Below are 11,925 nucleotides of genomic sequence, written 5' to 3'. Positions count from 1 at the left end.
CAGACGTTTGCATACCATTAGTGCCCTCGTAGCTTTGGAAGGGACCGCGTCAACATGTGCCTTCCACAGAAGTTTAGAATCTAGTGTTAGTCCCAGGTTCTTAACTTCGGTGGCGACGTTGATGGCGACCCCGTTCAAAGAAATGTTCCTCATGCCTGGAAGCGTTTTTCTTATCTTCCCCATCTACGCACCAGCCTCTTGCTGGGTCCTCTTTGCACTATGCCACAGAGAGTGCTCACGAACTTTCCTCTGGCGATAATCACAATGTCATCCGCATAGCCTTGGCAGCAGATGCCATTGTCGGTGAAAATCCGTAGGAGTTCGTCCACAACTAAGCTCCACAGGAGAGGGGATAAAACTCCTCCCTGCGGGCAACCTTTTGTAGTTTTTAGCTGTACCACGCTGTCCCCGATGTCGGTTTCAGCGATTCTTCAATTAAGTCCCGTCCACCCCGGGGGATTTATACCGATCGGAGGAGCCCATAGCCCAGCAGACTGATCGGTGGGTGAATAAACTCCTAGCCAGCTTCCAGTCCGCTGGGGATGGCCTAGTCCTTCGGCACGATGCATCCCCTGGATTGGGAGTGGCATCCGGGAAATGGGCCGAAAGCAGGGCAAGTGCCCTTTCCTCTTCGTTGCCTGAGTAAGTGCCATTGGCTAGCCGGATTGGCAGTCTGGTATCTGTATGGTCCCTTGCCAAGGCCTTATGTAGTCTAGCGGCTGCGGGAGTCGATGAGATGCACAGAACTTCCTGAAACTGTCACGTTTAGCCCTCTTTCTTTACTGTAGTTGGTTAGACTGGCTGAATATTCAGCCAAGCGCCCTGTCCGCTTTGCTCTGTACCTCCTTTCTGAGCACCGATATTTTCCGAGACCACCAGTTGGGCTGCACCTTCCCTTAAATTTAAATTTAATTTATTTAATTTTAATTTAACGTAGATAAAAGTAAATTTTGTATTAAAGAGGTGAAATATCTGGGGTAAATTGTTGGCTACGAACCGATCCAGACAAGATCTCGGCTGTTACTCAATATCCAATCCCAACAAATGTAAAACAAATCAGGAGATTTTTAGGAAAGGCGGGTTGGTACCGGCGATTTGTCGATAACTATGCCGCGCTAACAACACCACTTACCAATTTTTTGAAGAAAGGGAAAGGTTTCCATTGGAACGACGAGGCCCAACAAGCCTTCGTTCTCTTAAAAGAAAAACTGTGCTCAGCCCCTGTAATTGCAAGTCCAGATTATAATAAGCCCTTTGTAATCCAATGCGATGCTAGTAAGCTAGGTGTTGGTGCGGTGTTGGCACAAAAACACGATGACAATATTGAAGTGCCAGTATCTTATTCTTCCCAAAAACTAAATAAGGCGCAAAGTAATTATATACCTTGTTTATGCCGACACATAAAGCGCTTTGATCCACTTCGCTGTGATTCAAAACGCATGCATAAACTAAATTTCAATACGCTTTGAATTTCAAAAGTGTATTGACTCGAATTTTATTTCAAATCGCTTTTTTATTTCTCACATCGGTTAGAAAACAGGTATAAACACATCACGAATTTGACGCGAAGTGAAAATAGTGGCCCGTTTTAAATTTGAATTATTATTAAGATAAATTTGAATTATTGTTCGCTCTATTTCGGTTAATCGCGCAAATCAATTATTAAAGAAATATCGAAATAAAACAAGAAATTTTGTATACTTTTGAATACGGTTTTAGCGAGTGCGCTGTAAAGACACAGGTATAAACGCTCGAAAGAAATATGTGTTGAGTCAAATTGGTTTTTTGTTAATGCGTTCTTGCGTAGGTATAAACAAGGTAATAGTGCCACAGAACTTGAATGTCTGCCGCAATACTTAGTCTGAAGAAATTCAGAGCCTACGTGGAGGGGCAAGACTTCACTATAGTTACCGACCACGCAAGTTTGCAATGGCTTATGCGACAAACTGATTTATCCATCCGACTACCTCGTTGGTCCCTCAAACTGCAAGGATTTAGATTTAAGATTGAACATCGAAAAGGATCACTTAATGTGGTACCTGACTGCTTATCTAGACAGAATTTTGATGAAATAGCTGAAGTACGCAATATTGAAGTCCATCCGTTAGTAAATCTACAGTCGTCCGAGTTTATGCCCGAAGATTATCAAAAATTGATAATTCACGTCCGAGACAATCGACAACCACGTCTATAAAAGGACGGAACATCCAGATGGCAACCCGGAAAGGGAATCGTTTAACTGGAAGCTTTGGATTCCCAAATCGCATTGGCGCATTGCCCGCCAAATAAATGCCACGGTGGCATTGCTAAAACACTGGAGCGATTTCGATGTATTGGCCAAATATGGCAGTTGACGTGAAAAACTGTGTCAGCCAATGCGAAACATGTCGACAACGCAAGGCCCCAAATGTGACGCTAAGACCACCAATGCCCGCACAGTACACGGTACAACGACCATTCCAGAAGTTATATGTTGACTTCCTTGGACCTTACCCAAGCTCCAAACAAGGCAACATAGGAATCTTCATAGTCCTTGATCATTTCACAAAGTTTCCCCTATTGAAAACTGTCAAAAAGATTAATACATCAGCTATATGTGAATTTTTACATGAGAACTAGGGTGGTTCAAAAATTTTTTTTTTGGAAAAAAAAGAAATCGGTTTTTTTTATTTTAAAAAAAAGTTTTCTTAGAGATCGCGCTGGTCGGTTTTTTATAAAAACGCTGATGTTCCAAATTTTTTTATTTTCTTAACATGTTAAAATGCAGCTAAGAATTTGTTTTTTGCACATAATTACTCTGGTATTATTGGAGAACATTCCCTTAATTACATACCTATCTTGGGCAGTTAGAATGGGCTTAGTGCCCGAAATTATGCTCTCGAAAAGAGACTAGTAAAATTAAAACGTTGATACTGAACGATTTACGCATTGTCATGGGTTAGAACTTGTTACCAGGGGGTTTCTGGGGTTGCTAATTAGGGATCTGAAGTCAGTTTTTGGAAACTCAAAATGGCGGATCCAAAATGGCCATTTTTCCATTTTTTTTTAATGATTGGATTTGTTCGAAACACGACACTCGAGAGTTTTTGTGGTCGCCGATTACGAAACTGAAGTCAATTTTTTTAAATTCAAAATGGCGGATCCAATATGGCGATCAAATTAAAAAAAAGTACTAAAATTAAAACGTTGATACTGAACGTTTTAAACATTGCCAAGGGTTAAAACATGTTTCCAGTGGGTTTCTGGGGTTGCTGATTACGAATCTGATGTCAGATTTTCAAAATTCAAAATGGTGGATCCATAATGGCGACGTGTGATTGTAAAACGTTCAGTATCAAAGTTTTAATTTTAGTACTTTTTTTAATTTGGTCGCCATATTGAACATCAGCGTTTTTATAAAAAACCGACCAGCGCGACCTTTAAGAAAACTTTTTTTTTCAAAATAAAAAAACACGTGCCACTTTTTTTATCACAAATAACAATATTCTGATGTAGCGTATATGAATTTCCAAAAAGAGTGTTTTTATGAACCACTCTAATGAGAACGTTTTTAATATTTTCGGAACTCCCGAAATAGTTATGAGTGATAATGGAAAACAGTTCAAAGCCTCGCAGTTTAACACGTTGTTGTCGGCACGGAGAATTAAACACGTATACACCGCTGTATATAGTCCGCAAACCAATGCAAGCGAACATGTGAATAGGTCCATAATAGCAGGAACTAGGGCTTACCTCAAGAACGATAAATCGCACTGGGATAAGAATATTTCGGACATTGCTGAGGCCCTAAGAAGCGCACATAACCAAACAATATAATATTCGCCCTACTTTGCCCTGTTTGGTCAGCAGATGGTGACCCACGCGAACGAGTATGAATTGCTTTCATCATTGGATGACAACGTAATTGAGAGTGTCGACCGTCTTAAATTAATACGCCAGTCGGTTACGGAAAGCATCACCAAAGCTTTCCAGAAGTCGTCAAAGAGATACAATCTACGCAGCACCAATAGGCGTTTCCAGGCCGGTGACATCGTGTTCAGACGAAACTTCATACTAAGCGATGCTACGAAGAACTTTTGCTCGAAATTCGCACCAAAATTTATCAAGGCCAAAGTCATATCCCCAAAGGGAAACTGTATGTATGAGCTCGAGGATACAATACGGGAAAAAGGGAGATATACCACATGAAAGACATCCAAAATAGCAGCTAGTAGAAGTACACCGCACCAACATTCTAGGTGGGGGGTGTATGTACCATGGATACTTGACATAGTTTTCTTTCTACATAAATATACTTAGCGGCACCCTGTAGTGTCTGCTAAACGCAGCTCAAAAACAAACTTCCTTCAAGCCGTCATTCTCACCATATGATATGATGATATTTATCGATAAATAGGATGACCAGATGGGCCTTCGGACTAATATCCGGGCTGAATGTTCTTTCTTTTCCTGAAAACCGCCGAGCCATGTGGATGGAGTGAAAAAAAGAAGAAAATAAGTGTAGCTTTATATCTATTCGAAAGCTAGTTCGTTTAAACGTTTTATTAAAGTGCAGTGAAAATTCTCCGGACGTGGAGAATATTTATTTTATGGAATAGTTCCACGGACTTCAGTTTTTCGGCCATTTTTGATTACATTTGGTAAGAAATCAATCCTTTCATTTTTAAGTCAAACATAGTAGGCAAAGTAGTAGCAAGTGTTCAAATAGGTTCTCCTTTCAGATTAAAATAAACATCGCCTTTCTATACTGAAATCCGTATATTGCCGTGAAGTGGACCGACAAGTGCACGGTACAAAGTGCCAGCTGTTACCCAACCATCCACTAAACGTGCAACCGTACCTGCATACTTGCAGCCGTCATCAATTTTGTCTACTCCCACAACCCGCAGTAGTTTCCATAGTCACAACCGTGTCCGCAGAAACCAATTTTATGGCCCGATGGCATTTATAATGAGTTTTTTTTATATACATCTGCAATATATTTGCATGTACACGTATACAAGTATATAACTTCGTGAATTAACACAAACCTGAAAGGATAGTTAGTTAACTTACTTACTTAATATTTAGTTAATTTACGAACAATTTGAACTTAAAATGTACTATTTACCTTTTTTAATATCTCCTTAATACTTACCTCTAATTATTTCCTACCTTTTAATTTAACATAATTCGAGAACCACTAGTCCGATTTTGCTCAAACAAATTTAAAAAAAATAAAAATTACAATTCCTTTAATCTGTTCATATAACGTTTTTCTATATAAGGGAATTGTAATTTTTAATTTTTTTAAATTTGTTTGAGCAAAATCGGACTAGTGGTTCTCGAGTTCTGTCAAAAAAGACCACCAAAGGTGACAATTTCCCCTATATGATAGTTATATATATATCTCGATTCCTAGACGTGACCCAGCGAAACGCCGGGACACGTATAACTTGTTTTTGACCGATATAACATTTCCCGTTGGTTTCATCCCATCCCGATTTTGACTGTCGCATAGTGTTATCAGAATGAAAAGAGAAATCGATTAAGCGGTGACTGTCTATCCGTCCGTCTGTGCACACGATAACTCGAGTACAAATTGATATATCTTAACGAAACTTTGTATGTGCACTTCTTTTGAGCGTAGGACGGATGGTGTTGAAAATGGGCTAAATCGGACGATAACCATGGCTACCTCCCATATAACGGTAGTTTTCAGAAATACGAAAACTGAGATATTTTAGTAACTACTGAAGCTTACTCACTCAAAATTGATATGTACAATCATTTTTAGGCGAAAAATAAGAATATTATAAATATTTTGAAAATGGGCGTAGGCACGCCCACATATGATTACGTGGGAACCGCTCCACCAATTTCTCCCAAACTTGGCACAGTTGTTGGCCTTCACAAAACATACCAAACGGCTGAAAATTTAAAAAATCGGATAATAACTACGCCCATATCCCACATAACGGTAATTTAGAGAAATACGAAAGCTTCGATAATCAGTAAATACTGAAGCTAATTTATTCAAAACTGATGTTTGCAATAATCCTATAGCAAAAGGTACGCTTATAATAAAATGTTGGAAAATGGGCGTGACCCCGCCCACTTATGACCACATATGTGTATCTCGGTAACCGTTCGATCAATGTGTACCAAACTCAGTATGATTATTGTGGTTGCCCCATAAAGGCAAAACGTTGAAAGTTATTGAAATCTGACNGTTTTTGTAATTCATTTTTGATCCTTTCTTCTGTGACTGGCCAGATATACGTCTTATCATTGCACTTACATAATATTCCAGGGACCGAAAATAACAGTTATTTTCTTTACGAGATAAACTTGGCCTGATATTTTTTATTCCGAAAGTTTTTTCTGGATAATAAACAAACAGCTTATCAAAATTAAACAAATTTGGTATCACGTGAAAGAGGACTGAAGTAGCTTTTAAACAGAATGAACGATCGAAGGTTACCACCTCTATTTATATATTTTTCTATATCATTTAATACTAAAGAAATTCATATACCTGACCCAACGTTTGTTCTATGATAATTAATTAACATTTTTTATTGAAATATTTTTCAATAGGTGACTTTGCTCGTTTGGATATTTCAGTTTTAAAGCTATTTAAGTCCTCTTTCATTTGATACCAAACTTGTTTAATGTTGTTGTTGTTGTTGTTGTAGCGGCTACAACAACCCCGCCCAGATCGGTTGGTATCTCAGTCGTTGTCGTCAAGTTCCACTAACGGCAACCCTAGGAAGCGTGCAGCTTCTGCGGGATCTGTCCACAGGGACAAGGCCGTTAGGGTTGTCGGGTTTTCCGGGCATGCGAAGAGATGGTTCGAGTCATGTGGGGTCTCTCCGCATGCCGGACATTCGTTCGGCACATCCTCATTCAGCCTACTCAAGTAGGAGTTTAACCTGCTGCAGTAGCCGGAGCGAAGTTGAGCGAGTGTAGTGCGTGTCTCCCGAGGCAGATGAAGCTCTGTCTCGTCAATGTCCGGGGGTGGTATGCCTAGAACGGCATTCACAGGTCTAGAGTCTACATAACTCGAGACTGAGTCCCTGTGAATGCCGTTCAGGGCCTGTCTGTACGCTGTCGGGTCCAGAGGTTGCTTAATGAACCTCTGGACTTCGTCCGTCAGTTCATATAGATGCCTCCTGACGTGCCTAGGCGAGGGCTCCTCTGCAAGCAGCTGTCTGTTTGGGTGGCCACTTCTGTGGCTCCCGATCAGGAACTGCTTGCAGAGCATTATATTGTGCTCCTTTACAGGGAGCATTTGCGCCTCGCCGTGCAGGTGGTGTTCAGGCGACATCAAGAGGCATCCCGTCGCTGTCCTGAGTGCGGTGTTCTGTACAGTCTGTAGCTTCGTCCACTGCGTCCTACTAGTCCCTGGCGACCACACTGGCGCTGCGTAGTTCAAAACCGGCCGGCCTATTGCCTTGTATGTTGCCAGCAACGTTTCTTTGTCTTTGCCCCAAGTACTGCCGGCTAGCGACTTGAGGACCTTGTTGCGGCTCTGTACTTTATTGACAATAGCGGTTGAGTGCGCAGAGAAGGAGAGCAGGCTGTCGAAAGTTACTCCGAGTATTTTGGGGTTATTCACCGTCGGAATTGGTGTGTCATCGACGTGAATCCCCAGCGGTAGCCTGACCTCCTTCGTCCAGGTTGTGAACAGGGTCGCGGAGGATTTCGTAGGGGAGAGGGCTAGACACTTTGCAGTGAAGAAGCGAGAAAGTTCGGAGAGATAGCCGTTTACTTTCGAACACAGGTCATCAATTCCATTCCCAGTCGCCATAATCGAGCAATCGTCGGCATAGGAGACAATCGAGACTCCCTCTGGTGGTTGAGGGAGCTTTGAAATATAAAAGTTAAACAGTAGCGGGGAAAGGACACCACCCTGAGGAACCCCCTGTTTTATTTTTCGCTGCTTACTCGTTTTGTCTCTAAACATTACCGACGAATGTCGACCACTTAGATAATTTGCCGACCACCGTTTGAGCCTCTGTGGGAGAGAGGAGGCCTCTATATCTTCTAGTAGCGTGGAATGGCAGACGGTGTCAAACGCCTTTGACAAGTCCAACGCTACTAGAATCGTTCTCTCACAGGGACGGTTTCGGTTAAGGCCACGAGTTATCTGAGTGGTTATGGCGTTAAGTGCTGTTGTTGTACTGTGCACTTTACGGAAACCATGCTGATGCTTCGCTGGGGTCAGGTGGTTTGTGAAGTACGGGAGTAGCAAGGCCTCGAGTGTCTTCGCTACCGGGGAAAGGAGTGTAATCGGACGATACGAATCTCCTTTGTTGGCAGGTTTCCCCGGTTTGAGCAGTGGGACCACTCTCCCCACCTTCCAGATGTCTGGGATGATGAGAGTGGCCATTGACAAGTTGAGGACCTCCGTTAGGTACGCTACCCCCGCAGGACCCAAATTTTTCAGCATCAGCATGCATATTCCGTCGGGACCCATGGCTTTGGAGGCTTTCGCCTTCCCGATGGCCACCTGAACTTCACCGCAAGTGAAAGCAAGGGGGGCACAATTTGTTGGCAGTTTGTGCAGCCTTCTGGTCACTCGACGCTTGGCTTTGTCCACCGGAGGATGCAGTATGAACTGCCGGCTAAAATAGCTCGCGCATCGCTCCGGGTCCGACGAAGCATGGTCGCCGAAGGAAATTTCGACTCTGTCGTCGTGCTTCGTCGGATTAGACAATGACCTCACGGTTGACCAAAGCTTGCTCACACCAGAGGTGAAATTACAGGTCTTCAGATGCTCCTCCCACTTCTTCCGCTTATGTACGTTTACTAGTTGCCGAATCTCCGCGTTGAGATCCCTGATACGGGGATCTCCGGGATCGGCCTGACGAAGGCTATCACGCTCATCGGCTAGAACAGCCGCTTCGGCAGGGAAGTTTGGACGTGGGTCCGATATACATCCTGCCGGTATGAAGCGAGCTGCAGCAGCAGTGATAGCCCTGCGGAACTTACGTTCACCGAGATGGACGTCGGTTGGTGTGGGGAGCGCTGCGAAGGTGTTTTCGGTAAACTCCGCGTAACCTTTCCAATCAGCTTTAGAAAAGTTGATATAGGTCCGGTGTTTGGCGGAGGCAAAGTCGGTTGGTTTATCAATCGAGATGACTATGGGTAGATGGTCTGATGCTAGAGTCAGCATAGGTCGCCACGTTATGCTGTTTATCAGACCAGCGCTGACTATTGTGATGTCTGGCGAGCTACTGCAGTTACCCATAATCCTGGTGGGTGCGTCGTCGTTCATTGTGCAGAATGTCGAATCGTCTATCTGCTCAGCCAAGTCTGTTCCCCTACGATCGTTTGACAGGCTTGAGTGCCAAAGATCGTGGTGCGCATTAAAGTCACCTACTACCATACGGTTTTCACCTCTGAGGAGCGCACCTATATCAGGGTGATATCCTGCCGGGCAGCAGGTGACAGGGGGTATGTATATGTTAAATATTTCGAGCTCGACATCGCCTGACCGGATAGCGATGCCCTGACATTCTAGGGTGGTATCCCTGCGGTCGATGTCTGCTTCGATAAGACGATACTGCACGGTGTGGTGCGTGATGAACGCTAAGCCACCACCATTATCTCGCTCGCGATCTCGACGGTGCACGTTGTACCCGGCGCAATTCAACAAAGTTGAATTGCTGTGCAGCTTCGTCTCTTGGACCGCAGCTATTAATATTAATCTTGTTTAATTTAGATAGGCGGTTTGTTTATTGTCCGGAAAGGACTTTTAGTTGGGAATAAAAAATATTTGGCCAAGTTTAACTCGTAAAGAAAGTAACTGTTATTTACGGTCCCTTCAATATTCGCATTCGCAAAAGATCCGCATTGATTATTGCGAATGCGAAAGCGAATGCGAGTGTTAAAATAAATGCGGAAGCTCTGCGGTTGCGAATGCGAATGCGAATATTCGCAGCAACCCTGCTAAGTACCTATGTATGTACATAATTAGGCTAGGTACATCGATACCATGTGGTGAGCATACAAAACTAACCTTATTTGACAATGTCATAGTAGTTCTACTTTTTATTACTTTTCTTTGTTGGCACTCACTCTCCAGCGAGTAATTTGGACTACCTAAAGTTATTAGTAGCTGAGAGATTAACTTAACTTCAATTTGCAAACCCTTAATTTTTGTTTTTTGTGTTTTTGTGTTCATGCGCATTACAGTTGCGGTCATATAATTAGTACCCTTTCGAAGAACAAATTCTTTTTTGGTTTTTTTCTGGAATTAAAATATTTTTTTTTTCATATACATATTTACATATATGCATATATAGTACACATATGCATGTAAGCACTACGCACACAGCAAGGAAGGCCTTCTTCGCTTCGTGGGACTACGTTGCCGACAAGAGAAAAATGTAAGTGAAGTTTAGCCTTTCTTTTTTAATATTCAAGCCATTACTTTTTATAAGATAGTGAGTAAGCATATATTTATATATACATATATACATATATATACAGGTGTATGTACGTGTGAGTTGGTTAAGCTTGTTCGGTTCTAACTTTTCTGGAGGATCTGTATGTACATATGTATCAATACCAAAGGGTATATGAGTTAGTTCTCCTTTTGGTTTTAAATTTTGTTGTAAATATAAATATTTATATGAACCTGCAAATAAGCAGACATACTTACACGTGTACACTTGTGAGTTTATTTTTATTTTTATTTTGCTTTGTATTTACTTTTACTTTTTAATTTTTTTGTACCATATATGCGCACTCTTAAGCATACATAACTACATACGCGTTTACAAATATAAGGTAAAGCTTTTTTTTTGTTTTATTCGATTTGCGAACTCTTTATTCCGAAAGATCATTTTATGCGAAGTTGAATATTTTCTTTTTGCAAGTTTAGAGCACTAAATTCTCATTTTCATGTAAGAATCAAAAAGGGCAACTACACAGAGAAAATGATGCAGGTAAAACGCAAGTTTTTAAAAAAAATTGTAAAATAAAATTTTTTGATATAATTTTACTTCATACAAAATAAAAAATACAGTATTTGTACTTACGACTTTAAAACGAAACATTCGCAAAACAAAAACGCTTGTTGTTTTTATTGTTGGTTTGTACTAGGCTATTTTGATCAATTTGGCTTATGTGCAAGAAAAAACTTTCTTCACTTTGCTGCCCGACGTTTCGCCAAACTCCTTGGCATCTTCTGGGGCGTTTTCTTTATTAAATGATCAACAAGAAACAAACATAAGGACGTTATTGTTATAATATAATTTGTTAATATGTACACAAAACATTTGTACACACAAGAAAACAAGTAAAAAATTTTATATTGAATCTATGACAATTAGCAATTTTTAACATGATACTGAACTTTAAACACTTATGAGAAAACATTGAAAAACTTACATTTGAAAAATAAACTATTGTACACTTAACATTTAAAACTTCAAAATTTTAAACAGCGTTCATACCATCACCCTGTGGTACATTTGTCAAACTAATACTAAAATGGCTATAAACATAATAAGTATGCAGCCGCGATGTCGTCAGTGTCTTCTTTTTTGTTTATTGTTACATTTCTTTTTTGCAAAATTCTTAAACTCTCTAGTGTGTATCTTGTTTTTTCTCTTTTTTCCCTATCCACTATTCTCGCGTTAGTCAGATCAGCTGTATGGCCACTGGCTAGCACATGTTGGGCTAAAGCAGTGCTGTTTTTATTCTTCCTAATGTCGGCTTCATGTTCAGCTAGGCGAACTCCCAGTGGTCGTTTCGTTGTGCCGATGTACACCTTATTGCAGCCTTCGTTTTCGCTCCCTTTGCATGTGATTTCGTATACCACATTGCTTTGTTGGTGGGAGTCTATTGGAGATTTTGTGTTTGTAAATATTGAAGACAAGGTGTTGTTAGATTTGTATGCTAATGTAATGTTCTGATTGCTGTTTATTTCGC

General features: G+C 41.2%; 1 protein-coding gene across 1 annotated transcript in view; it reads right to left on the bottom strand.

The window, feature by feature from the left end:
* Positions 1 to 11,080: 11,080 nt before the first annotated feature.
* LOC108366933 (uncharacterized) overlaps positions 11,081 to 11,925 on the bottom strand; it is a 3,013-nt gene continuing 2,168 nt past the window's right edge. The window contains exon 2 of the mRNA XM_017621425.1: positions 11,081 to 11,902. Coding sequence (XP_017476914.1) covers positions 11,489 to 11,902 — 414 coding nt within the window. The 3' untranslated portion in view covers positions 11,081 to 11,488. The remainder of the gene's footprint in view (positions 11,903 to 11,925) is intronic.

Source organism: Rhagoletis zephyria, unplaced genomic scaffold, assembly GCF_001687245.7.
Source record: "Rhagoletis zephyria isolate East Lansing unplaced genomic scaffold, Rhagoletis_zephyria_1.1 Rzeph_scaffold_02456, whole genome shotgun sequence".
Taxonomy (NCBI): Eukaryota; Metazoa; Arthropoda; class Insecta; order Diptera; family Tephritidae; genus Rhagoletis; species Rhagoletis zephyria.
The sequence above is the reverse complement of the archived record's forward strand: the minus strand, read 5'-3'. Positions and strand labels throughout refer to the sequence as shown.